Raw genomic sequence first — 26513 nt, 5'->3', positions numbered from 1 at the left:
CCTCTAGCCTCACGTGGATATGGAGCATCTGAAATGGTGGCTCCAATGAAATGCGATGTTCTTAAGACACAGGACCGAAAGAGAATTTTTAAAGAACTCATTAGCAAGTTTTAAATTGATGGCATGTTAAAATGATAGTATTTTTAATATAGTTTGTTTAAATATTTTTATTAACATTAATTTTACCTATTTCTCCTTTTCTAAAATGCAGCTACTAGAAAACTTAAAATTAGGTCTCTTCTTTCATACCAATATTCGATAGTACTGGTTTTAGGCAGGAACCTGTAGGGTGTTCCCAAATACCTCTCCTGGTTCTCTGGTCCAGAATTTATTCAGCACTTACTGATTTCCTTCAGAACATCTGGGGAAGACTAAGACTTGGGCCTTAACAGGGTTCAGTTACATATAGCATCCCAGTGATGTCAACCACACCTTACTCTCTCAAGGCTGCGTCCTTGAGACCAGCTCCTACTGTGGGGATGGAGAGGAACCTACATTGCAAGAGTAGAGGGGGCGGTGAAGAGCCTCCTATTGCCAGGGACAGCTCCACAGTCAACCAGCAGTCACATCCTCTTAGTGAACTCCTCTGACGACTAGATGAGAGGGGAACAGAGTGGTGAGCGAACAGATACTGTCAGTGACCTCACACTGCTGACAGTCTGGTCAGATGTGACATGTCTGTTAAATCAAATGTGCAATGACTAGAAAAAGCAACCTAAGAAATGGGGGGAAATATTTACAAATCATTCATCTGATGAAGGGTTAAAATCCACAATATGTAAAGAACTCCTACAACTCAACAACAATGAAATAACCAGATTTAAAATGGGCAAAGGACTTGAATAGACATTGCTCTGGCTGCTTCCTGGTCTCCCTGTATGAGTCCTGGTCCCTCCATCTCTGTTCCCAAGCCAGCAGTCAGAGTGATGCTGTTAAAACACAATCAGATCCTGCCCCTCCTCTGCTCAAATCCCTTCAGTGGCTCCCACCTGACCCAGAGTACAAGTCAAATTCTCTACAATGATCTGTGAGGCCCTCCATGCTCTACTCCATCATCTCTCTGACCTCACCCCCCACAAGTCCCCACCTCCCTCATTCTGCTCTAGCACTTTCTTGTTCTTGTTCTAGAACACTCAGCACTTTCCTGCCTCAGGGCTTGACATTCCCCCTGAAATATGCATAACCCACTCCCTCATCTCCTTCACCTCAGACTTCTTCAGCCGTCTTCTCATCCCTCTAATGACATCTGCACCTTGCCCCCAGCCTGGGTCTTTCCCTACCCTTTCCTGATTATTTTTACCCCACACAACACATTATAGGTGCGTGTGTGTCTTGTCTGCATCCTTCCAGTAGCATGGGAGCTTTTCAAGGGCAGGGACTTTGTCTTTACAGTTGGCAAAGCACATTCACCCTGTTATCACATTTGGCACCTACACAACCCTGTGAGAGGTATAATAGTGGAGTGTCATATTCTCCCCAGACCCCAGATTTTCAGGGAGAACAGATGAAACCAGGTATGTGTCCAGCACAAATTTACACGGTGGTTAAAAAAATAAAGCAACTGGGATTCAACAATTTCTTCTGACTCCAAGTCCAGGAGTCTTTTTCCTCAAGCAGAAGGCTACATGGGCAGTGGTTAGATACATGAGCTGTGGAGTTTGGACAGACAAAACTGAAACCTGCCTCCAACACTCCCTAGAGGTGTGACACTGGGGAAATTGCTAGCCCTCTCTGTGTCTCCATTTCTCAATCATCACATAGAGATAATAATAGTACCCACCTCATAGGGCTGTTCTGAAGGTTAAAGGAGATGAGATCTGGAATGTCATGATTAGGTGGTTTTAAAAAATTATTTTTAGAGATGTAAGCATTACTTGGTGTTCATTTGATTGCTTTCTTGAGTGGCCCCAACTCTGCCCAAATTCCTACAGCGAACCTGAATGGGAGGGACTGGAAAGTATGATGCCATCTATTCTAATGATGGTGAAACTAAAGTTCCTGGTCACAAAAGGGATTTGACTCAGTGCTTTTGGGAAGAGAACAGCCATGAAAATTCTGTAGTAACAGGAAGGCAGGCTCCCCAGAGGCAGAGCAGAGCTGTTGTGACACCCTGGAGCACTCATTACATCTAAGGCATAATTTTATTCTGCCATCTCCTGAGAGGATGGTGTTTACAAACTGTAGGGATGCTTGAAAAAAACACAAGGGTGACCTCTGAGCCTCTGGACTGTGCTCAGCCCAAGGGCAACAATCCGTTCCTATCTGCTCACTTGCGCCTCCTTGTGGGAAGTCCTTCACTGTGTCCAAAAGATGCGATAACCAGATGTGCTCGCCTAGACTTAAAACCTCAGACTAGAAGCCCGACTGGCATTTGACATCGTATATGACCTCATCTAACATCTCCATGAGGTGGCTTTACAAACTGAGGAGGCGGAGAGATAGTGATTGAAGCAAACAAAGGGAAACAAAATTTGCAGGAAGTCACCCCACTAGTAAGCATCACAGCCGGAATCCAGACTTGCCTTGACTTCAAAGCTCACAAGCTTTCCCCAAAACTGCATTGTAGATTTGAAATGAGCCAAATGACCTATTTGGTGAACAAACTTTGTCACGATTCCATTATTCTATCCTACGTGGAATCACAAACTATGGAAACACCCCCCTAATCCCTAGGAAAAAACTGCCAATGGTCAAGCCATGGGGGCTGGAGACTGTCATGTAAATTGACATAACATGCCTAATTCCCCAGATAAACTGTTCAACTGATTTCTAAATCTCTGACCCACATATACTCTAGAATCCCATTTACTGAATACTAGTATAACACATCTATGAAGTAAGTTTAAATGGTCAAAAGAATACAAACTTAAAAATGATTACTCCTGGGGAGGGAAACAAAATAGCATATGAAGAGGGATGTTACTTTTCATTCTTTTTGTTTCTGTGTCTTTAGCAACAAGCATATTATGCATATTTCTGTGAAGTTGAACAAATATTATTTTCATAAATTCAAAAACCATTTAAAATTTTTTTTAAAGGCACCATTAAACTGAAAATCCCATAGGTTATTCTAAGGGGCATCCTGAATTAAAGGTTGAAAAATTATTACCTTAAAAACTGTGACAGTGATATGTCACTGAAGAAAGAGTAACTGCTATCCTGTGGGCAAATAATACCAAAAGCTAAACAATTATAAGTACTTACCATGTAGAGAGGATTAGCCTGAAATCTTTTGCATATATTAGTGCATTTAATTGCGACCACAGTCCTGAGAGGTAGGTACCTGTGGCAGGCAGCCTCCAAGGTGGCTATCGGTGATCCTCATCCCATGGTGTTCACACTGGTCTGTTCTCTGGATAGGGCCCATCTGTGAAACCAGTGGAATATTGTGGAAATGACAGTATGTGTCCTCCAAGGTTAAGTCACAAAACACTCTGCTGCTTCTGCCTTTTGCTCTCTCTTGATTCATCCACTCTGGGAGAAGCCAGTCGCCATGTTGGAAGGGTGCTCAAGCAGCCCTGTGGAGATCACATGGGGAAGAACCAAGGCCAGAATCCAATCTAGGATCATAAATTGCATTTAGTTTCATGTATCTTTATCCTCCTCCAATCTGTTCTCCTTTACCCTTCTTTAATTCTTTAATCTTTAATTTGTCCCTTTTCTTTTTTTTTTAGTCATTTAAGATATTGGCATTTTTGAAACATCCAGGCTAGTTGCCTCATAGGAACATCCCACAATTTGGATTTGCCTCTTTCCTCTTGAATGAATTCAGTTAACAAGTGAAGTTGTGTCACACTAGGTTTACCCCATTGGCGTTGTTGACTTAGATCTCTTCTTTAAGTACCCACAGGTTTCTTTAATGTGCAAGTACTGTTTGTTTCATGCTGATCATCACAAACTGCTCTGGTATTTGACTTCTTTGAAATTGCAAAGATTTGGTAAATCCAAATCTTGACCCTGAGAAAGAAGCCTAAAGGAGAATCATAAATGTTAACAAAAGGAATATAATTTACAGATATAACCAGCATGTTAGCAAGTCAAAATATTCCAAACTTGGTGCTTTAAAATTCCCAAACTCACACCTCAGCAAGGCAAACAAACTTAACATCACCAATAGCAGGACAATCTGACATCATGTGCCTCCTAGTGTGATGAAATAGGAAGTATACAAAGCAATGAGATTTCTCCAGCAAACTTTGCGAACTATTTAGGGTCACCAGTTTTTGTTTTTTATATGGCCAATATTAGGAAAAATTACATAAAGAGAAGAAAAAACATTACCATTGACTAACACAAACATTTAATGAAAAGAATTTAGTATATTTACCAAGCATTTATATACCCCTTACCAAGGGCTAGTCACTGTTCTTAATGCTTTACAAAGATGATCTCATTAAACCATTCCAACAACCTTAAGAGCTGGGCTTAGACTAGGGTGCAGGGAGAGGAGTAATGTGGATGGCTGGAGACTCTAGCTTTCAAGTACCAATCCTGCATTTGCAAAACCCTGAGTGTCTCTTTAAATGTTGCACCCAGGTACCTGCCTGATTTACTTTAGTCCCAGCCCCATTAGCAATAGATACTGTTATTAGAATCATTTGACAGATGAGAAAACACAAGCACAGTGAGGGTTAGCAACTTGCCTCAGATCACACAGCCAACGAGTGGCAGAACCAGCTATGAACCCATTGTCAGAAAATCCAATCCAGGGAGATAGTCCTGCACACTAGGTGAGACCTCAATCTGGGAGACGGTTCTTGACTCTGATCAAGGAAGACTTCGTGAGTGTTTGCGAGAGAGAATTAAAGATGGCAGCGTGAGCGGAGAGACAGAGGCTTCCTCCTAAAACTGGATACAATTAGAAAATATAATTGGCACAACTAATCCTGAGAGAGCAACAGGAAAGAGGACGACATCAGACTGCACACACCTGGAGAAAAGAGCAGACCTCAGCGAACAGGGTAACGTATGTACCAGAGCTGTGACTCCGTGGAACCCGAGCCCCTCCCCCACCCCAGCTCACCGGCAGGAGGAAGAGAAATGGAGCAGGGAGGGAGTGGAAGGTTTGGGACTGCTGAACACCTAACTCCAGAGATCTGCTCTGGGAGCACAAACCTACATTTCATGGTGCTTTCATGAGACTCGGATGACTACTGGGTTGGAAAGTTAATACAGGCAGAGTCCTGGGGACACTGGGATTCGGCTGCTTGTGGAAAGCAGGGATCCATATCTGCCTGCTCTGGGACAAAAACTTATACCTGTGTGACCAGCCCACTGGCTCAGGCAGTGGAGAGAGGCACAGCAGCTGGGGGGCGGGGAACAGCTCTTTCCTACCCCCAGGCACCAGTACCGCTCCCCTGTGACCCCCGACATTGCTTCAGGGGCTCAGCAGCTACAGAATAGAGCTTCTGGACACTAGAGGGCTCCATATACAAACATGAAACACCAAAGGAACCTTGTCCAGAGTAAAATTGTTAATACAACACCCGAGAAAGATTTAAATGATATGGAACTTGTGACTCTTCCTGAAAGGGAGTTCAAAATAAAAATCATCAACATCCTAATGGAGGTACGGAAAGACAACCAAGAACTCAGGAATGAATTCAGGTCAGAGATCCAATCGTTAAAGAACACAATGGAGGGTATTAAAAGCAGGTTGGATACGGTGGAGGAGACAATAAATGAAATAGAAACTAGAGAAGAGGAATACAAAGAAGCTGAGGCACAGAGAGAAAAAAGGATCTCTAAAAATGAAAGAATATTGAGAAAACTGTGTGACCAATCCAAGCGGAAATATATTCACATCATAGGGATACCAGAAGAAGAAGAGAGAGAGAGAAAGGGATAGAAAGTGTCTTTGAGGAGGTAGTTGCTGAAAACTTCCCCAATCTGGGGAAGGAGATAGTCTTTGAGGCCATGGAGATCCACAGATCCCCCAACACAAGGGACCCAAGGAAGACAACACAAAGACACATAGTAATTAAAATGGGAAAGATCAAGGATAAGGACAGACTGTTAAAAGCAGCCAGAGGCAGAAATAAGATCGCATACAAAGGAAAGCTCATCAGGCTAACATCAGACTTCTCAGCAGAAAGCTTACAGGCCAGAAAGGAGGGGCATGATATATTTAATGCCATGAAGCAGAAGGGTCTGGAACCAAGATTACTTTATCCAGCAAGATTATCATTTAAATTTGAAGGAGGGATTAAACAATTTCCAGATAAGCAAAAGCTGAGAGAGTTTACCTCCCACAAACCATCTCTACAGTCTATTTTGGAGGGACTGCTATAGATGGAAGTGTTCCTAGGGTTGGATAGCTGTCACCAGAGGTAGTAAAATCATGGTAGGGAGGGTGGAGCAGCTGATTGCGAGGCAAATGCAAAATTAAATTGACTATCCCCAAAGTCAATCAAGGGATAGAGAAAAAGTACAGAATGTGATACTTAATATATAAAAAATGAAGGAGGAAGAAAAAGGAGGAGAAATAGAAAAGAACCTTTAGATTGTGTTTGTAACAGCATACTAAGTGAGTTAAGTTAGACTCTTAGATAGTAAGGAAAGTAACTTGGAACCTTTGGTAACCACGAATCTAAACCCTGAAATGGCAATAAGTACATACCTATCAATAATCACCCTAAATGTAAATGGACTGAATGTACCAATCAAAAGACATAGAGTCAGTGAATGGATAAAAAAACAAGACCCATCTATATGCTGCTTACAAGAGACTCACCTCAAACCCAAAGACATGAACAGACTAAAAGTCAAGGGATGGAAAAAGATATTTCATGCAAACAATAGGGAGAAAAAAGCAGGTGTTGCAGTACTTGTATCAGACAAAATAGACTTCAAAACAAAGAAAGTAACAAGAGATAAAGAAGGACATTACATAATGATAAAGGGCTCAGTACAACAAGAGGATATAACCATTATAAATATATATGCACCCAATACAGGAGCACCAGCATATGTGAAACAAATACTAACAGAACTAAAGGAGGAAATAGACTGCAATGCAATTCATTTTAGGAGACTTCAACACACCATTCACTCCAAAGGACAGATCTACCAGACAGAAAATAAGTAAGGACACAGAGGCACTGAACAACACACTAGAACAGATGGACCTAATAGACATCTATAGAACTCTACACCCAAAAGCAACAGGATACACATTCTTCTCAAGTGCACATGAAACATTCTCCAGAATAGACCACATACTAGGCCACAAAAAGAGCCTCAGTAAATTCAAAAAGATGGAAATCCTACCAACCAACTGTTCAGACCACAAAGGTATAAAACTAGAAATAAATTGTACCAAGAAAGCAAAAAGGCTCACAAACACAAGGAGGCTTAACTACACACTTTTAAACAGTCAATGGATCAATGACCAAATTAAAATGGAGATCCAGCAATATACGGAAATAAATGACAACAACAACACAAAGACCCAACTTCTGTGGGACACAGCAAAAGCAGTCTTAAGAGGAAAGTATATAGCAATCCAGGCATATTTAAAGAAGGAAGAACAATCCCAAATGAATAGTCTAACGTCACAATTATCAAAATTGGAAAAAGAGCAAATGAGGCCTAAAGTCAGCAGAAGGAGGGACATAATAAAGATCAGAGAGGAAATAAACAAAACTGAGAAGAATAAAACAATAGAAAAAAATCAATGAAATGAAGAGTTGGTTCTTTGAGAAAATAAACAAAATAGATAAGCCTCTAGCCAGACTTATTAAGAGAAAAAGAGAATCAACACACATCAATAGAATCAGAAATGTTTTTCTGATTCTGGACCCAACAGAAATACAAAGAATTATTAGAGACTACTATGAAAATCTATATGCTAAGAAGCTGGAAAACCTAGAAGAAATGGACAACTTCCTAGAAAAATACAACCTTCCAAGATTGACCAAGGAAGAAACACAAAATCTAAACAAACCAATTACCAGCAAAGAAATTGAAGCGGTAATCAAAAACTACCCAAGAAAAAAAAACCCGGGCCAGGTGGATTTACCTCAGAATTTTATCAGACATACAGAGAAGATGTAATACCCATTCTCCTTAATGTTTTCCAAAAAATAGATGAGGAGGGGATACTCCCAAACTCATTCTATGAAGCCAACATCACCCTAATACCAAAACCAGGCAAAGACCCCACCAAAAAAGAAAACTACAGACCAATATCCCTGATGAACGTAGATGCAAAAATACTCAACAAAATATTAGCAAATCGAATTCAAAAATATATCAAAAGGATCATCCACCATGACCAAGTGGGATTCATCCCAGGGATGCAAGGATGGTACAACATTCAAAAATCCATCAACATCATCTACCACATCAACAAAAAGAAAGACAAAAACCACATGATCATCTCCATAGATGCTGAAAAAGCATTTCACAAAGTTCAACATCCATTCATGATAAAAACTCTCAACAAAATGGGTATAGAGGGCAAGTACCTCAACATAATAAAGGCCATATATGACAAACCCACAGCCAACATCATACTGAACAGCGAGAAGCTGAAAGCATTTCCTCTGAGATCGGGAACAAGACAGGGATGCCCACTCTCCCCACTGTTATTTAACATAGTACTGGAGGTCCTAGCCACAGCAATTAGACAAAACAAAGAAATACAAGGAATCCAGATTGGTAAAGAAGAAGTTAAACTGTCACTATTTGCAGATGACATGATATTGTACACAAAAAACCCTAAAGACTCCACTCCAAAACTACTAGAACTGATACTGGAATACAGCAAAGTTGCAGGATACAAAATTAAGACACAGAAATCTGTGGCTTTCCTATACACTAACGATGAACAAGCAGAAAGAGAAATAAGGAAAACAATTCCATTCACAATTGCATCAAAATGAATAAAATACCTAGGAATAAACCTAACCAAGGAAGTGAAAGACCTATACCCTGAAAACTATAAGACACTCTTAAGAGAAATTAAAGAGAACACTAACAAATGGAAACTCATCCCATGCTCTTGGCTAGGAAGAATAATATTGTCAAAATGGCCATCGTGCCCAAAGCAATATACAGATTTGATGCAATCCCTATCAAATTACCAACAACATTCTTCAACGGACTGGAACAAATAGTTCAGAAATTCATATGAAAACACCAAAGACCCTGAATAGCCAAAGCAATCCAGAGAAAGAAGAATAAAGTGGCGGGGATCTCACTCCCCACTTCAAGCTCTACTACAAAGCCATAGTAATCAAGACAATTTGGTACTGGCACAAGAACAGATCTGCAGACCAGTGGAACAGATTAGAGACTCCAGACATTAACCCAAACATATATGGTCAATTAATATTTGATAAAGGAGCCATGGACATACAATGGGGAAATGACAGTCTCTTCAACAGATGGTGCTGGCAAAACTGGACAGCTACATGTAAGAGAATGAAACTGGATCACTGTCTAACCCCATACACAAAAGTAAATTCAAAATGGATCAAAGACCTGAATGTAAGTCATGAAACCATAAAACTCTTAGAAAAAAACATAGGCAAAAATCTCTTGGACATAAACATTAGCGACTTCTTCATGAACATATCTCCCCTGGCAAGGAAAACAAAAGCAAAAATGAACAAGTGGGGCTATATCAAGCTGAAAAGCTTCTGTACAGCAAAGGACACCATCAATAGAACAAAAAGGTACCCTACAGTATGGGAGAATATATTCGTAAATGACGGATCTGAGAAAGGCTTGACATTCAAAATATATAAAGAGCTCATGCACTTCAACAAACAAAAAGCAAATAATCCAATTAAGAAATGGGCAGAGGAGCTGAACAGACAGTTCTCCAAAGAAGAAATTCAGATGGCCAACAGACACATGAAAAGATGCTCCACATGGCTAGTTATCAGAGAAATGCAAATTAAAACCACAAGGAGATATCACCTCACACAAGTAAGGATGGCTACCATCCAAAAGACAAACAACAACAAATGTTGGCGAGGCTGTGGAGTAAGGGGAACCCTCCTACACTGCTGGTGGGAATGTAAATTAGTTCAACCATTGTGGAAAGCAATATGGAGGTTCCTCAAAATGCTCAAAATAGACTTACCATTTGACCCAGGAATTCCACTTCTAGGAATTTACCCTAAGGATGCAGCACTCCAGTTTGAAAAAGACAGATGCACCCCTATGTTTATCGCAGCACTATTTACAATAGCCAAGAAATGGAAGCAACCTAAGTGTCCATTAGTAGATGAATGGATAAAGAAGATGTGGTACATATAAACATTGGAATATTATTCAGCCATAAGAAGAAAACAAATCCTACAATTTGCAACATGGATGGAGCTAGAGGGTATTATGCTCAGTGAAATAAGAAAAGTGGAGAAAGACAAATACCAAATGATTTCACTCATCTGTGGAGTATAAGAACAAAAGAAAAACTGAAGGAACAAAACAGCAGCAGAATCACAGAACCCAAGAATAGACTAACAGTTACCAAAGGGAAAGAGACTGGGGAGAATGGGAGGGAAGGGAGGGATAAGGGTGGGGGGAAAGAAAGGGGGCATTACAATTAGCATGTATAATGTGGGGGGTGGGGGCATGGGGAGGGCTGTGCAACACAGAGAAGACAAGTAGTGATTCTACAACATCTTACTATGCTGATGGACAGTGACTGTAATGGGGTTTGTTGGGGGGACTTGGGGTAGGGGAGAGCCTAGTAAACATAATGTTCTTCATGTAATTGTAGATTAATGATAACAAAAAAATAATAAAATAAAATAAACAGTGTTTGAAAGAAAGAATTTGTGAACTGGTTGGCCAGTGTAGGTAAGGAAAGAATTCATTAAAGTGAGAGTAACAGTGGATGACAGCAGCCGAGCAGGCAGCAGAGAGCAAGGAAAAACAGAGGGAGGGAAGGTAAGTCCAGTGAACTCCTGCTTAGCATAGGAAAAAAATCTCTTGCCAACTCCTAAAGCCAGGGTCATCTGGCCTCCAGTGTCCACCTGAATCTGCACAGCATGGGAACTAAGTCCCTACCACCCCAGGATTTGGGGGAGCCACAGACCACTGGATGGAGTGCGATTATGTTCTGAGAACTTCCCAAAGCAAAAAATAAATAAAAGAATTTGTGGGCGGGTTGCTGAAGAATATGATTGTACAGTTGCAGTCCCATCTGAATCACCCAGGTGACGGGAACTTGTGAACCCAAATCAGTGATTTCAGTAGCCCTTCCCTACTTGTCTGAAGTAGAAGAGAGAGCAAGGTGGCTTGTATTTAAGACTAGAAAACTAAATGAAACACCAAAGTGAAAAAGACATTTACCACTGGAGATGGAGCCGGGCAAGTTCTTGTCTTTATCATGAAAAAGAGTTCAGAGATGAAGTGCATTAGGCTTATGCAACAAGGAAGTTTATTTGATAAGACAGTACACACTCAGATGGGAGAATGGGTGAATTCAGAGAGGAAGCACATTTAAAGGTTGAGAATTTGGGCTTTTAAGGATTTCAAGAATGGGGTAAAGGGCCAGGGGAGTGTAGGCTGACATGGTTTCATGTCATCTATCTCTGGTGAGAGGTATCATGTCATCATCCATAGTCAGTCCTCTAGATACTCTGTAAGATAAACTTAACACAAGGAATTTATTGATCCTGTTCTTCTCCAAGTAATGGTTACCCTCAAGTGGTGGAAACATAATTTAGGACAGCTTGCCCTGCCTTAAGAAAGGGTCCATTGTTGGCTAATCACCATAAAATATATTAAGAATCTTACCTTCTAACTCCCTGGTTTTTTGGGTTTTTTTTTGAGAGGGCATCTCTCATATTTATTGATCAAATGGTTGTTAACAACAATAAAATTCTGTATAGGGGACTGAATGTACAATCATTCATCAACCCCAAGCCTAATTCTCAACAGTCTCCAATCTTCTGAAGCATAATGAACAAGTTCTTACATGGTGAACAAGTCCTTACATAGTGAATAAGTTCTTACATGGTGAACAGTGCAAGGGCAGTCATATCACAGAAACTTTCACTAACTCCCTGGTTTTTAAAATGGAACCTTAGCCTTAAGAGGGAGTCCCTCCTGTTCCACTATACTATTTATATCTTGGCATTTTTCATCATAGGCAGGAAAAATTAATCATGATACTTGTTCTATGTCCCTACTCTACCTCAAATCCAGTCTGTTCGGCTGAGAGCCCATGCTCTTCATCACCATTCTCTGCAAATAGGACATTGTAACATAGAAAAGGAGGACAACACAGCAGAATAAAACAGTCCTTCCCAAGAAAGAGGTCTTTGCAAAAACTTGACACACTCTAAAGCACAGATAAACATACACGCAGCGGTTTGTAATAAAAATTTAATGTAGCAATGGTCCTGTACTCTGCAGCTTGATGGTGTGTGCAAATAAAGCTGACGGCAGTTTTTCCTCCTCAGTCACAGAAGAGTCACTGGCCTTGGTGGTCTTTATCAGCTGGTTTTCAGGCTTGTGAGCAGCCCCTGGGGAATACCCATCTCAGCCTTTGTTTGGATGTGGCTTTGGGCAGGGAGGGGATTAAAGCTGTACTGTCCCTGGGAGATGGGGGGATGGTCTGCGCTTTGTGAGAAGTCTGGTTTAGGGCTGCAGTTGTGGGATCTGGGATGCGGGAAGGAAGTGTTTCCAGATGGGCCAGTAGTGTCTCTCTGAGTCTCCTGGGAAGGACGTGACAGGTTTGGATGTACGGGGAGGCAGGACTATAAACACTGAGATCTCTACAAAGCGGCTGAGCTCTCTCCAGCAGGGAGGGAACCTTTCAAGTGCCCCTTGCTGGCAGCCAGGAGCCTGGAAAACTAAAAGTGGCCGACCTCTCCTGACCTCAGAGGTGTTTTGATCTTTTCTGAGTTCCTTTGCAATCTGCCTTAAAATCTACCCTTAACAATACCCTTAAAATGACTCTAGACAAGCCATGAAGCAATTTATACACCATGCAGCAATTTATACCAGAAAGAGATTCCCTCTCTCTCATTCTACTATTTTCCATGTTTCCAGAGAAAATTTCATCAGGAGCTGACCCAGAGTCTGGAGACCCTTTTACAACCCCCAATCAATTTCAGATAAAGAAGTTCATGCAGCCAATCAGAGTGACAGTCTGACAGCTACTATATTAACATTTATTTAGAGATTTGCAGTTTACAAAGCATTTCTGCTGAAGACAGCTTGTGGAATGACAGTTGGTGGGGGCTGTAGGATGTTCCAGGAGCCCTCTTTGTACCAGGACAACCTGCATTAAGAACATGGTAGATGGGACAGGGAATATACTCTTGATTTAAGTCAAGTATATCAGGTTTTCCATCCCAGATTTGGGAATTGCGACTGAGACCCAGTCTTCGGGGTTTATGTAAACTTGGGGCTGCAATGCGGCCATATTTTGCCATGTGAAGTGTTAAAAGACACAGGCCCAACATAGGGTCACTTCTGCTAGGCCAAGTCACCAAACCGGGGCCCAATACTGAAACCCAATTACAGTTTCAACCTTTCCCAGAAGTGTAGTCAGTCATGAATTTTCTGGTTAGCATCATTGTTAAAATAATCTGGCACATGAATCTTCTCCATCTTCCTTAAAAGAATATGGAGGTAATCTGCATTATAAGGCCCCCTGCTCTCCTCCCTAAGAGAAAGTGACCTTACTTGAAACAATCCCTTCTTTTTTTTGTACAGATCCCGGGAGCATCTCTCTGCTTGCTAAAGGGGATGCTGCCCGATTCATGAATCACTTAACCAAGCCAATTAGATCTTCAAATTTACTTGGATGAATTTTTTTTTTTAACAGATGGGAGGAGCAGACCAAATCAGGGGCACATGTATAGTTCCAGGGAGAAACTTGCAGGCAGGAGCACACTAGGTGCATTCTAGAAGCCAGCGACAGTGGTGTGGGTAGGAAATGGGGTTGGCGGGATCCTGCAAAGCCTGGTCCACACATGATAAGGAGAGTGAATGTGTATTCTAAGTGGCAAGAGGAAATCATTAGATGAGGGGGTGTTTAAGCAGGAAAATGACAAGATCAATTTCCTTTCAGAGAAGTTGGCTCTGACTGCTGGGTGGACAAGGCAGCAAGACAGGTAAGAAGCCACCCTTGCCTTGGTGGAGGTGGTAGTGCTGGGATTCGGTGATCCTCTGGGGGCTGTAGGGGAGGAGGGGAGAGGAGCAGTTCCACTCTACCCCTCTTTTAGACAAAACAAGTAGTAAAAATGAAGTGCTAGAAGTGCCAATGGGGGCACAGTGGCAAGCCAGGGGCCAGGTGAGACTGGCAGGAGGGAGATTAGCACCTGGAGTTCTGAGCTCCTCCCTAGGGTCACCGCCCAATCACCATGTGCCATCACCCCATTCTGTCTGCCATTTGTACGGAAAATGGGTTCCCCTGTAACCAAGTGAAAAAGTGGCATCTCTGCATTCACACTGTATTTGTCTCCTTGCTGCCTTAACCTTTGGGCCAAAAGGGGAAAAAAGAGGAAGAGGGCTTCTGCTCAACCCTGCAGCCTGCTTGTAGACTTGTTGATCATCAAAAGGAATTTTGCTTCAGTTTGAGATTTCTGCAAATAGCTCCTGACCCAAAGCTTGCCTCCTCCAGGAGGTAGCAAAGTATGTGCGCACATGACAACTCTCTGTCAGGAGCTTTAAGAGCATTGTGACCAAACCTAAGTGGGCGTGAGTCATCTAAGCAAGGACATGGAGCTTCTCAGCTCTCCGCTGAACACTTGATGGCACCCAGGTGTCTGCAGCCTTCAGTCACCTCCTAACTTGCTCCCCATCTTGCTTCCCCTTCCCCTGACATAAAAGAAGCCTGCAAACAACCCTGAGTTAAGATGGTGCTTTAGGACATGAGTCTGCCATCTTCCTGGTCAGCTGGCTTTCTGAATAGTCACTTTCCTTGCCCCAACATCTTGTCTCCCCACTTGCTGGCCTGTCGGGCAGTGAGTGTCACAAGCCTGGACTCATAGTAACACATCCATCCCCTTCCAGATATGTGAGCTGGGAATGGGAGGTGGCCTCAAATGAGGATATTGCAGTCTTACAATAGAAAATAGCCATCTTTCATCAACACTCCTCTGTGCCACAGACCTTAATGGTAATTTTTAAAAATCCATACATAGGTAATACATCTATGCTGTAAAAAAAAAAGGATAATCAGTAAATAGTCCCCCATCCTTGTCCTGAGATATACCATGCATTTACAAACATATATATATTATTCTTTCTTTACCCAAATGGTAGCTTACTTAATACATTCCTTCTGCACTTTAGCTTTTTACAATTAATTATAGACATTTATATGTAGAACTTTCAATGTCTACATAATAGATGGATATATGTGTCAAAACTTATTTAACCAGCCTCTTCCATATGGAGACTTAGGATGCTTCCAGTCTTTGCTATTACAAACAAATTTGCAAGGAATATCCTTGTATAAATGTCATTACTTATGTTGCAGAATTTAAAATTTCTATGTAGTTGAATTTATCATATTTGTTTGGCCTCTGAATTTGGGTCAAACTTAATAAAGCCTTCCTCTCTGTGATACTTAAAAACAAAAAAGTACTTCTTTTTTTTTTTTAGTACTTCCATGATTTTACTTTTTATTTGTGGCTTTGTTAAGGTTTTCTTTTGTGTAAGTGTGGTGTTGGCATCCAAGATTAGGCTCCCCTCACCCTTATGCTCTGCCAGGCACTTCAACAGATTATTCTCACCACAGCCCAGACCCCCAGGTTACAAGTGAGAAAACAGAGGCTCAGAGTTGAGGCAGCTCACTCAGGGAATGACTGGAAACTAGCTTGAAATCTAATGACTCCACCCAGGAGTACAACAAAAATAGCCTTTATTTTGAGCTAGGAAATAATTTAAAAAAAAAAAACTTCCTATTTTGGAATAGTTTTAGACTTACAGAAAAATTCTGAAAACAGTACAGAGAGTTTTTAGACACAGCAGATCCCTTTTCTCTGTTTATTATGATCTTATGTTGATAAGGTATATTTCTCATAGTGGATGAAACAATATTGACACATTATTATCTGAAGGTTCTGCTTTGCTCAGACTTGTTTACTTATTGAAAGGAAGGGAGTGACACACAGCAGCAATTCACCGGAGAATTACGCTTTATTAGGGAAAGGTGCTGGGTTATATAGGAAGGGGCATGAGCTGGTTGAGGTGTCACTTCTACGGGGCTGGTGGCTATTGGCTAAGTGCTGGGATTGGGAGGGGAGCGAAGGGTGATTGGGCTTCAGGTGGCGCCGGCGGGAACCGAGGACCCAGAAGAGAAGCAGGAAGTTTGCCATCTTATGGGTGGGGACCCTTCATTCCCCCCTTTCTCCTCTATGGGGTTGTGGACGTTGCTTTCTCTCTGACTTCTTCCTGCTGAACGGGGGCGGAGAAGGGAGTGAGGGCTTGAGGACCGGGAGGAAAGGGTTGATAGGACTCCCCACAGTAAGGATGAGTAGATGTGGACTTCGTCAGGTTGGAAATCAATGAAGGTTCCCTGTAACCATAGGTCGAGGACTTGTTGATTCTAATGGTGCCAAGAGGATACGGGTGCCAGAAGCCAGGCGTCTGCGGCCATTGTTTCCAGGAACAGTTTCCAGCGGAGAGAGGGGTCCATCTCAGCGTATGGGGAGGAGGTTACGTGAGGGTGAGGGATCTTCTGTGGCTAAAAGCTGGTAGTTCCTGAGTAAAAGCTGGTTGAAAGTTTGATTAGAGATTTTACCGACTTGGGATTTAATGAACTTTATTATACAGGGTAAGAAGAGACAGGTGAGAAGAATGATTATTATAGGGCCTGCAATGGCCACAGCCAGGTGAGGAAGGGGTTTGTTAGTATTGTAGAGAATGGGTTGGAGGAGTAATACTGTGGGTACTGGGAGTTACCCATGTAGTGAATGGCGCAAGACCAGTAGGGACATCCCCGTAGGTGTCTGGCCATCGCCTGCAACAGGCTTGCTTTTGGTCATAGAGGAAGCAGAGGTAGGGAGAATAAAGGTAGCTGCTAGTGAACACTTCGGTGGAGGGAGGAAAGTGGAGGTATAAAGGCTCGGAGCAGCCTTTCAGAGGGCAGTCTCATGTGGCAATGAGGGCAGTAATTTTTGTTTGATGCTGTGTGTAAGTCTGTCTGACTTTGAATCGCCATACAAAGGAGGCTGGGGTGGCAGGGAAGACAATAGGAATGAGGAAAAAAAGCGAGAGAGAGCGAGGGAGCAGTAAAGGAGGAAAAAGTCATGATTCGGGTATGAATGGCAAAGGGGGCGAACGGGATTTTGGAGGAAAGAAGACAGTAAGGTCAGGAGTCTGGAGGGAGGGAGAGTCTGTAAACTTTTGTAGGTTAAGAGATCCTTTAGGTGATGTGGGGACAGAATGTTAAGGGGCGCCCCGAATGTCAGTTTATGAGCTTCCTTCTGCAAGAGCTGTCCAGCGGCTAATGCCCGTAGGCAGGGGGCCCATCCCCAAACTGTGGGGTCTAATTGCTTGGAAAGATAAGCTACTGGGGCAAAGGATGGGCCATAATATTGGCCTAGGACTCCTAGAGCTTGACGGGACCTCTCATGAATGTATAATGAGAAGGGCTTCAACAAATCAGGAAGATGGAGAGCTGGGGCTTCCACAAGGGCTCGATGGAGCTTAATGAAGGAGTGTCGGGGTGAGGAGGATAATGGTTCTTCAGGGGGGCCCTTGCTGAGGTTGTATAGGGGTCTTGCCAACAGGGAGAAGTTAGGGATCCACGCTATAAAATACCCAGCCAGGACTAGAAAGGAAAGGATTTCTGTCTTGATTTTGGGAATGGGCAGGTCAGAGAGGAGCTGTTTTCTGTCTAAGGTAATGGACTTTCTTTGTTGAGATAGAAGGAATCCGAGGTAAGTGACAGAAGGGGAAGAGATTTGAGCTTTGACAGGGGATACCCGGTAACCTCTGGAAGCTAGAAGGTTAAGTAGGGAGGCAGTGTCAAGTTGAGACTCTTCCCACGAGGGACTGCAGAGTAGAAGATCGTCCACGTATTGTAATAAGGTGGACTCGGAGTGATCATGACAAAACTGTTTGAGGTCCTGAGCTAGGACCTGTCCAAAAATATAGGGACTATCTCAGAAGCCTTGTGGCAAAACTGTCCAAGTGAGTTGTTCAGAATGTCTTGTGTATGGGTCCGTCCGGGTGAAGACGAAAAAATCTTGGGAGGAGAGGTCCAGAGGGATAAAAAAGAAATGCGTCCTTGAGATCTAGGACTGAGAAGTGGGAGGCCGAGGCGGGGATCTGCGATAAAAGGGTGTATGGATTTGGGACTAAGGGATGGATAGGGACGATGGCCATGTTGATGATGCGAAGGTCTTGGACGAGGCGGAAAGATCCGTTGGTTTTTTTAACAGCTAATATGGGGGTATTAAATGGGAAGTGAGTGGGTCTGAGGTAATTTTTGTTTAAAAGATCTTGAATGATGGGTTGGAGGCCTATGAGGGCTGAAGTGGTTAGAGGGTATTGGGCCTGACAGATATACTAAGAGGGGTCATGTAATTTGATAGAGGCAGGAGGACATAGAGCCACGGAGGGGCTTGTAATGTCCCAAACTTTGGGATTTATAGGGTGTATGAGGGCAGAACTGGAGCTTTCATTGGGTAGAGGGGGGACGTCAGCTATGAGGGCCATCAGAAAGGGAGTACTGGGGGCTGTGGGAGTGGATATAGTTATGGAAACATGGAGGAGAGAAAGGATGTCCCGTCCTAGTAAAGTGATGGGACACTGGGGCATAACCAGGAAGGAGTGGGAGAAAGGTATGGGATTGTCTTGGATTGTGCATAAAGGGGGGGGTTAAATGGGAAAATCTGTTTACCTCCTACCCCGACTATAGGAGTAATGGCAGGCATGGTAGGGCCCCGGTATTCTCGCAAGACTGAGAAGGTGGCTCCTGTATCTAGGAGGAAGGAGATGGGGCGACTGTCTACTATTAGAGTAACCCTGGGCTCCTGCTTGGTGATGGAAATGGTCAGGCGAGAAGCCCCCGGGCCCCATCAATCTTCTTCTGCCAGCCCCACTACGGCAGGCTTAGGATGGGGGTTGTTCGTCCAGCCTCCCCTTCGGGTGGTTGGGCAATCAGACCCCCAGTGGCCCTTTTTGTGGCATCTGGGGCATGGGGTGGTAGGAGATCTGGGAGAGGGGCACGCCTTTGACCAATGTCCCTCTTTTCCACACTTGAAACAAGCTCCTGGGGGGGGCTTGTTTGTAGAGGGGCGCCCAGGTTGTGGTTTTATCAGCTGGGCCAACATTTGGAAATTGGCCTGATCAGCCTTTTGTTTACGGCGTTCTTTCTCCTCCTCCCGGTTATGGAAGACTTTAAAGGCCACTGTTAGGATCTCAGTCTGTGGGGTAGCGGGGCCCTGTTCTAACTTTTTGAGTTTAGCTTTAATGTCGGGGTAGCTTTGAACTAGGAAGTATGTCATAAGGACATGTCTCCCGTCAGGCATTTCTGGGTCCAGGCTGGTAACTGTAATAGGGCTTGAGTGAGTCTGTCTAAGAACTCGGAGGGAGTCTCCTCACTCCTTTGAATTATGTCTTGGAGCTTTTGAAAATTGACTACTTTACGAGCTGCCTTTTTCAGACCTGTTATTAAGCAGGAGGCAAAAATATCTCGAGAGCGGAGACCCACGGCGGTGGGGGACTGAAGGGTTCTGGCTCAGTCTGTGGGGGAGAAACAGGTGATGGGGGCAAAGACGGAGGAGGCTCCTGGGAGTTAGAGGGGGGCTGAAAGGCTCAGGCTTGATCTGCAGGGGGGTGAGGTGGGGGAGGAGATGGTGGGGGAGGAAGGGGGAGGGGTTGTTGGAGAGGAGGGGGAAGGGAGTGGGCAGGAGGCTTCTGCGGGAGAGACAGCTTGCAGGCTAGGAGAACTTGGGGGGATGCGGGGGGAGGAGGAGGCTGCGGCTGCGAGGGGGGCGGGAGGAGGAGGCGGAAAGCTTCGGTATAGGGAATCTCCTTCCATTTTTTCAGGCGCTGGCAGTAGTTAAAGAGATCGCGAGTGATGTTAGGATCAAGAGTTCCCCCTGCGGGCCATTGGCTGTTATTGTCTAGGGGGTATGTCGGCCAATCTTGGGAGCAGTATTTACGGAGAAGTTTTGGTTTTATATCAGGCGTCAGGGAGAGGGTGGCTAGATGCTTGAGCAGGCATTCAAGAGGTGAACTTCCAGGGAGGGATGAGGAGGCTCCCATGGCTAAAGGACAGAGAAGGAGACAAACAGGGGAAGACGAACGGGGATCCTCGGACTGGGAACAGACCGCAAGGAGACAAAGGGCGTCCCCGATGATCCTTGGTGGTCTGCGGAAACTCGTATACGAGTCGGTTTCTTAGGAAGTGTGGGTCGTCACCCAGGCTTCTCTAAGAAGGCAGAGTGCCGGAGTCCGAGTTACCTGGTACTAGGAATTTTCGGCGGAAGGAGGAGGGGGAGGGAAGGGAGCGTTCTCACCCGCAAAGGAGTCACCTCGTTTATGGCTGTTGGAGGAGGGGCCTGAGGGTCCGCCGCAGCCGTGAAGGCCTGAGGCGGGGAGAGTTCCCTCCTCGTCGGGGAAGAGTGGCCCGCTCCGGGGGAAAACTTACCCAAAGGCCAGAGAGGAGTGGTGAGTGTGAGGAGCCAGCGCCGGAAAAAGAGGACGAGGGCAAGCTGCTGCTGGTGTCGGGGGTGGGGAAGACGGGGCCCAGTTGGGGTGTCCCGTCTCCCGGGTTTCGGCACCAATGAAAGGAAGGGAGCGACACACAGCAGCAATTCACTGGAGAATTCCCTTTATTAGGGAAAGGTGCTGGGTTATATAGGAAGGGGCATGGGGTGATTGTGGTGTTACTTCTACGGGGCTGGTGGCTATTGGCTAGGTGCTGGGATTAGGGGGGCAAGGGGTGATTGGGCTTCAGGTGGTGCTGGCAGGAACCGAGGACCCTGAAGAGAAGCAGGAAGTTCGCCATCTTATGGGTGGGGGCCCTTCACTTATTACTGTTTTCTGTCCCAGATTCCCATCCCAGCACCACATTATATTATGCATGTCTCCTCAGGCTCCTGTTGAATTACCTTGTATTTGATGAACATGACAATTTTTCAGAATACCAATCAGGTATCCTGTAGAATGTTGCTCAGTTGGTGTTTGGTGTTTTCATATGATTAGACTGAGGTTATGGGTTTTGGGGAAAAAAACCCCACAGTTACAGTGTTATTCTGGTCACAGCATATCAAGGGTGCACACCATCAACAAGAGTTATCTTGTGCACCTTGACCCTGATCATCTGTCTGATGAAGTATTTGCCAGGTATTATCCAGGTCAAGTCACCTGCGCATCCCCCCACCCCCACCCGAGGCCCCCGCTGTTCTCTGGGAGGAAGTCACTAACCGCAGCCCAAGCTCAGAGCAGGAAGTCGGGCTACACCCACTTGAAGAACCTAAATAAAGTATTTGGAATTCTTTTGCACAGGAGATTTATCTATACCTCCCCATTTATTTATTCAATCTGGTAGTTAATTTACACACAAACGTATATAGAATTACATGTTTTAATCATTTGACATTTATTTATATGGGGCTACTACTTTTTAGTGTAAAGTTGTATGTGGATAGACACATTGCAATGAACCGTGGATATGGTGCAAAATTTGTAAGATAAACACATCACAGAGTGAAACTCCCCCGCACCTTTCTCATCCAACTCCCAGCTCCCCACTGGAAGGATAGATATCTTGCATTTACAAACATGCCTTTTTTTTTCTTTTTGTACGCAAATGGTAACTTACTAGAGACACTTGTTTGGCGCCTTGGTTATTTTTGTTACACTTTTTAAACTCTAGCAAGATTTCTGGGAGGTCGGCGCTTAGCTAGGCAGCGGGCTGGCGCCTTCCCGAGTCTCTCCAGGCGCGCCTCGTATCCCGGCTCCCTGGGGACCCACGGCCCCTTTCCGCCCTCGCCGCCACTCGTGGGTCCTGCGGGCTGCGGGCGTGGGCAGGGCCGGCTGCGCGCCCCGCCCCGGCCTCTGTGACGTCCGCGCCGGAACCTGGAATCCTGGCTCCGGGAGGGAAGGCTGGGAGGCGGCGGCGGAGCGGGTGCGCGGCGGCCTCTCGCGGGCGCGGGGCGCAGCCATGAGCGGGTCCAACGCCAGTGCGCTCCCGCCGGGCGAGCCCAGCAGGCAGCCCCTCTTCCACCAAGGTAGGCGGCGGAGACCGGTCTCCAGCCTGCTCCCCACCTGCCCGGCTTCGGCGGAAAGCAGACCTTTCTTATTCTTGCTCTCCCACACTCGGGAGTGTGGAGCTTATTCCAGCCCATTCACACTCGGTCCAGAGGGCGCAGCCCTACCGAAAGGAGCACCAGAGTGGGAGACCCGGGGAAAGTGGGTTTGCGTTCTCATCACTGGCCGAGGGATCCGGGGCCAGGCTCTAAAGAACTTTATCTGTTATAGGAAAAGATTGTGAGATCCTCGCCAGCCCTAACGTGCTGGTCCTGCCTTCCCAATATTTCAGGCTTTACAATTTGATGGGCTTGGCACCGAATCTTGCCTCGGCTGTTTATTGCTATGTGATCTTTGGTTAAGCGACTTGCCTTTCCAGAGAATCGAATTCTTCTGTAGTGATATGGGAACAGGATGTTGGGATTAGTTGAGAGGAAAATGTGTGAAGTGCCTTGCATGGTGCCTGGTACATAGAAAGACATGATAAAGGGTAGCCAGCCTAGTATTAGAATCCTTTTCTTTGGGTATTTATTTATAGCTTTATGAATTTTTACACAAATAGGTATTACTGCCACCCAGTAAAGGTAGAAAAGTTGCCAGCACCCAAGCAGGCTTCCCTGTAGCATTTTAATCTTATATTTGCCCTCGAGACGCAAGACCCTGCTGTGAGTTTTATCTGTGTTTTCTCTATCTCAATTTGAAGACAGTGGCTTTGTTACAAAGGTTTACAGTAAAACATGAGGTAGATTTGGGCATGGGGGCCTTCTGATTGTATTATTCTCAACATCTAGGAGGAGGAGGAAAAAAAAATCAAACATTTAGAAGGATCACAGATCCTGGGAACTTGCTGGAATCAGAAAACAGAAGTCAGACCAGGCTTGATGCTAATTATTTTCTGGCTCATAATTGATACTACTGGCATTAGCTTAACTCCAGTCTTTCAATAATAGCCATTCAAGCATTTTTCTAGTTGGTTTCTACTTTTCTCCCTCTTATTTTAGCACAATCCTTCACATTTAGGATGCCAACCCTGGTTTCCCATACAGAGGGTGAAATTCTTCGTTTTTGAATCTTTGCTGGGTGTTTAAGGGGACTCTCTAAGCATCTTTTTATGAAGATATATATAACTGGCCCTTCTGATCAAAAGGTCTCCCCCGTTTCTCGAACAGACGATATTTTATAACCTTATAAATTATATATCCCAGCATAGCTGGGAGGCTCAGAAGGAACCGTGTTTGTAACTTTGTAGCACTTTGTAAACAGGGGCGCCCGCTGTATGTGCGTCATGGGAGGACAGTTGGGGGAGGCGACTAGAGACAAAGGAGGAGTCTCCTCTACGGAATGGGTTATGTGCATCGTCCTAAACGGTACAACAGATCACACTGTTTCCCTTCTTAATTAAAACTTGCCAGTGCCTTCCCACTGCTCTGAGAATAAATTCCAGGCTTTCCTTTGACAGCCAACAAGCCTTGATCCCTCCTTTGATCCCTCCTTTGATCACTTATGACCCTCCTTCAACCTGTGAGCTGCAGCTGCACTGGCTGCCTTCCCATCCTTCCAACATATCAAGGTCCTTTGTGCCTCAGGGCTTTGCATCACTTGTTCTCTTTGCCTGGGCTATGTTTGCCTGTCTTCACATGGCAGCCTCTTCCTCCTCCTGTCATGTCTCTGCTTAGATGTCACCTCAGAGAGACAGACCTCTGGAACCATCCTGTCTGAAGAAGTGTCCCCATCTCTCTTTGACCAGTAACCTTGCTTATTCCTTCAAAGCAACTGCCACCATCTGAAGTCATCTGATTTTACCATTTCCTTGTTTTTTAAGTTGTGTCTCATTGTAGAATGTGGGTGCCATGGACGCAGAGGCTTTGTCTTGTTCTCCTAGGACCTGAAACAGTGTCTGGCTGGATGATGCTAAATATATGTTGAATGAGTGAATGAATGAAGTGCTCCTGCAGCTGCACTGGCAGCTCCAGTGGTGGGGAATCTAGACTTCAGATTTCCCTATGCAAATCCTCATTTTCCATTTACTGGGCAAGGTCTTTGGGCAAGATACTGAAGTGCTTGATGCCTCTGTTTACTTATGTATTCAATCGAGATGATGATTATACCTAGTTCAAGGGTGGTTCATTGTAAGGTTTAAGAGAGTTAACTCATGTAAAGAATTTAAGAAGTGCTTATATTAGTTATCCAAGCTGTTTAACAAATTATCCCAACATTTAGTGGTTTATAACAATAATAATCACAGTTTCTATGGGTCAGGAATTTGAGAATGACCTGTTTATGTGGTTCTAGCTAAGGGCCTCTTAATGAGATTGTAGTCATGGTGTCAGCTAGGGGGATGTAATCCATCTGAAAGCTCACCTGGGGCTGCAGGATCCCTTCCAAGATGACTTGCTCATAAGGATGGAAATGGACACCAGCTGTTGGCAGAAGGCCACAGTTGTTCTTCTGTACAGGGACATGCCAGGAGACTGCTTGAGTGTCCTCCTGACATGGTGGCTGGCTTCCCCCTGGAACAGATGATCCTAGAGACAGCAAGGCAGAAGCTGTAATGTCTTTTCTGATCTGGGCTCAGAAATCACATTGTGTTATTTCTGCAATATCTTAGTCTCTTGGGTCAGCCCTGTTCATTGTGGAAGGGGCTTATATAAGGGCATGAATGTTAGGATATTGGAGAAGATCACTGGGGGCCAACCTGGAGACTGGCCACCCTGGAACCAAAAACTTGTGGCCTCTGAGCAAGTTACTTCCTTTTCCGGGCCTCAATTTCCCCATCTATAACATGAAGGTTCTAATAGTAGAAGCTGGAGGACAACTTTGTCCCAGGGCCTCTAAAAAGGTTTATCGTGAGCTGGTCCCAGCCTACCTCTCCAGAGAGCCCTGACCCCTGCTGCTTCCCCTCTGCTCCACCCACCAGTCCCTCCCGGTGTTACCCTACTCAGGTCTGGTACTCACTATTCTCTGGGCTTGGTATGTCCTTCACTGTACTCTTTCTGCAGCCAGCTCCTTGTTTTTATGGAGCCCTTTTGGCCTGGTGGTGAATCCCAACGTGGCCAGTTGTCAGCTGTGTGACAAGTCCTGTTACCTCTCTAAGCCTCAGTTTTCTTATCTGTAAAATGGGGATAATCACACTCGTGTCTGCTGGGGTCACTGGGAGGATTTAATGAGATAAACATATCAGGCTTAGCACCACACCTGGCAGGTGCTGGTAGCTGTTGTTGTTATTACTTTTGTTAGGGCCTTCTCCAGCCCTAGAATTATAAGATGCAATGACTTCATGTGCTGTGCCCCTGTACTTCCTGGAGAAATGCTGTTAGATACTATATAGTTAACCAATTATTCTTTGGGTTGCTTCAGTCCAATAGATTCTATTAAATTTGAACAAGCATCCATTCTTACTGCAGTGTTTATTTTTTCCCCCCTTACCTCCTAAGCCCATTCTTCTGGGTCACTCATCACTCTTAGAGCATCCTGGGAGGGGGAATCTTCTGCAATTCTGCACACAGCTGGGGACTGTGCATGTCATCCTAGCAACAGGGCTTCTCTGGTGAGCCAGCTATCTGACTTGAGTTGTTTTTCTCCTCTGTCTGGAGGAGTCTGAGTTCTGCCCAGCAACTCAGCCCAGATTAAGCCCAAAGGCCCAGCTTTTTTGTTTTTTTCCAGGAAGTGAAGAATTTAGAGGTATAAAAGGGGGAAATGACTTCTCAGTGTTGTAACCTTTGATGCAATCTGGTTGCTTTTTAAAGGAGCAATGTTTGGGTGTGGGACCACCCCAATCTACAGGGCACCTCCGCCCCCCTGCCCTCAAGAGGAGGAGGGGTGGGGAGCTGACCCTGAGCCGTGAGCATGTGCCAGGCCTGGGATCTAGTGGCAAGAGAGGCAGACAAGGCAAAGGCTTCCAGGGAGCTTCCAGTCCAGCAGGGGAGACGCTAAACAGGTAAAGAGGAAACGAGAGTAGTTACTGATGACTGTACCTGCTGAGAAGGAAACAAGGATGAGATAGGAGAGGCAGGAGGGGCCTGTTTAGACAGGGTGCTCAGGAAGGTCTCTGAGGAGCACACTCCTAAGTTGAGGCCGAGAGATGTGAAAGAGCTGATAATATGAAGTGCATGTGGGAAAAGCCTTCAGAGGCAGGGCAGGAAGAGCACAGGGCTGGAGGTGGGGTGTGTCCCAGAAGGCCTCAGACTGGAGCTCTGAGGAGGAGGAGACGGGATGAAGTCAGGCAAGCAGGAGCCTGTTCCTGAGGATCTGGTAGACCCGGGTCAGCAGTTTGGTTTTGGACTCAAATGTGTGGCTTCCTTGATTTCCTCACAGCAATTCGGTGA

General features: G+C 44.8%; 1 protein-coding gene across 5 annotated transcripts in view; it reads left to right on the top strand.

Annotated features, from left to right (window-relative positions):
* The first annotated feature begins 21472 nt into the window (after positions 1-21472).
* The window catches only part of TMC7 (transmembrane channel like 7), a 70420-nt gene continuing 65379 nt past the window's right edge, over positions 21473-26513 (top strand). For 3 of the 5 annotated variants that reach the window (XM_057486983.1, XM_036917087.2, XM_057486982.1), the window contains exon 1: positions 21474-22169. In XM_057486983.1, the coding sequence (XP_057342966.1) occupies positions 22103-22169 (67 nt within the window). In that variant the 5' untranslated portion in view covers positions 21474-22102. Of the gene's footprint in view, positions 22170-26513 lie in introns of all 5 variants that reach the window. The other 2 variants (XM_036917086.2, XM_036917088.2) reach the window with 2 other exon arrangements.

Source organism: Manis pentadactyla, chromosome 10 (genome assembly GCF_030020395.1).
Source record: "Manis pentadactyla isolate mManPen7 chromosome 10, mManPen7.hap1, whole genome shotgun sequence".
Classification (NCBI taxonomy): Eukaryota; Metazoa; Chordata; class Mammalia; order Pholidota; family Manidae; genus Manis; species Manis pentadactyla.
The sequence above is the reverse complement of the archived record's forward strand: the minus strand, read 5'-3'. Positions and strand labels throughout refer to the sequence as shown.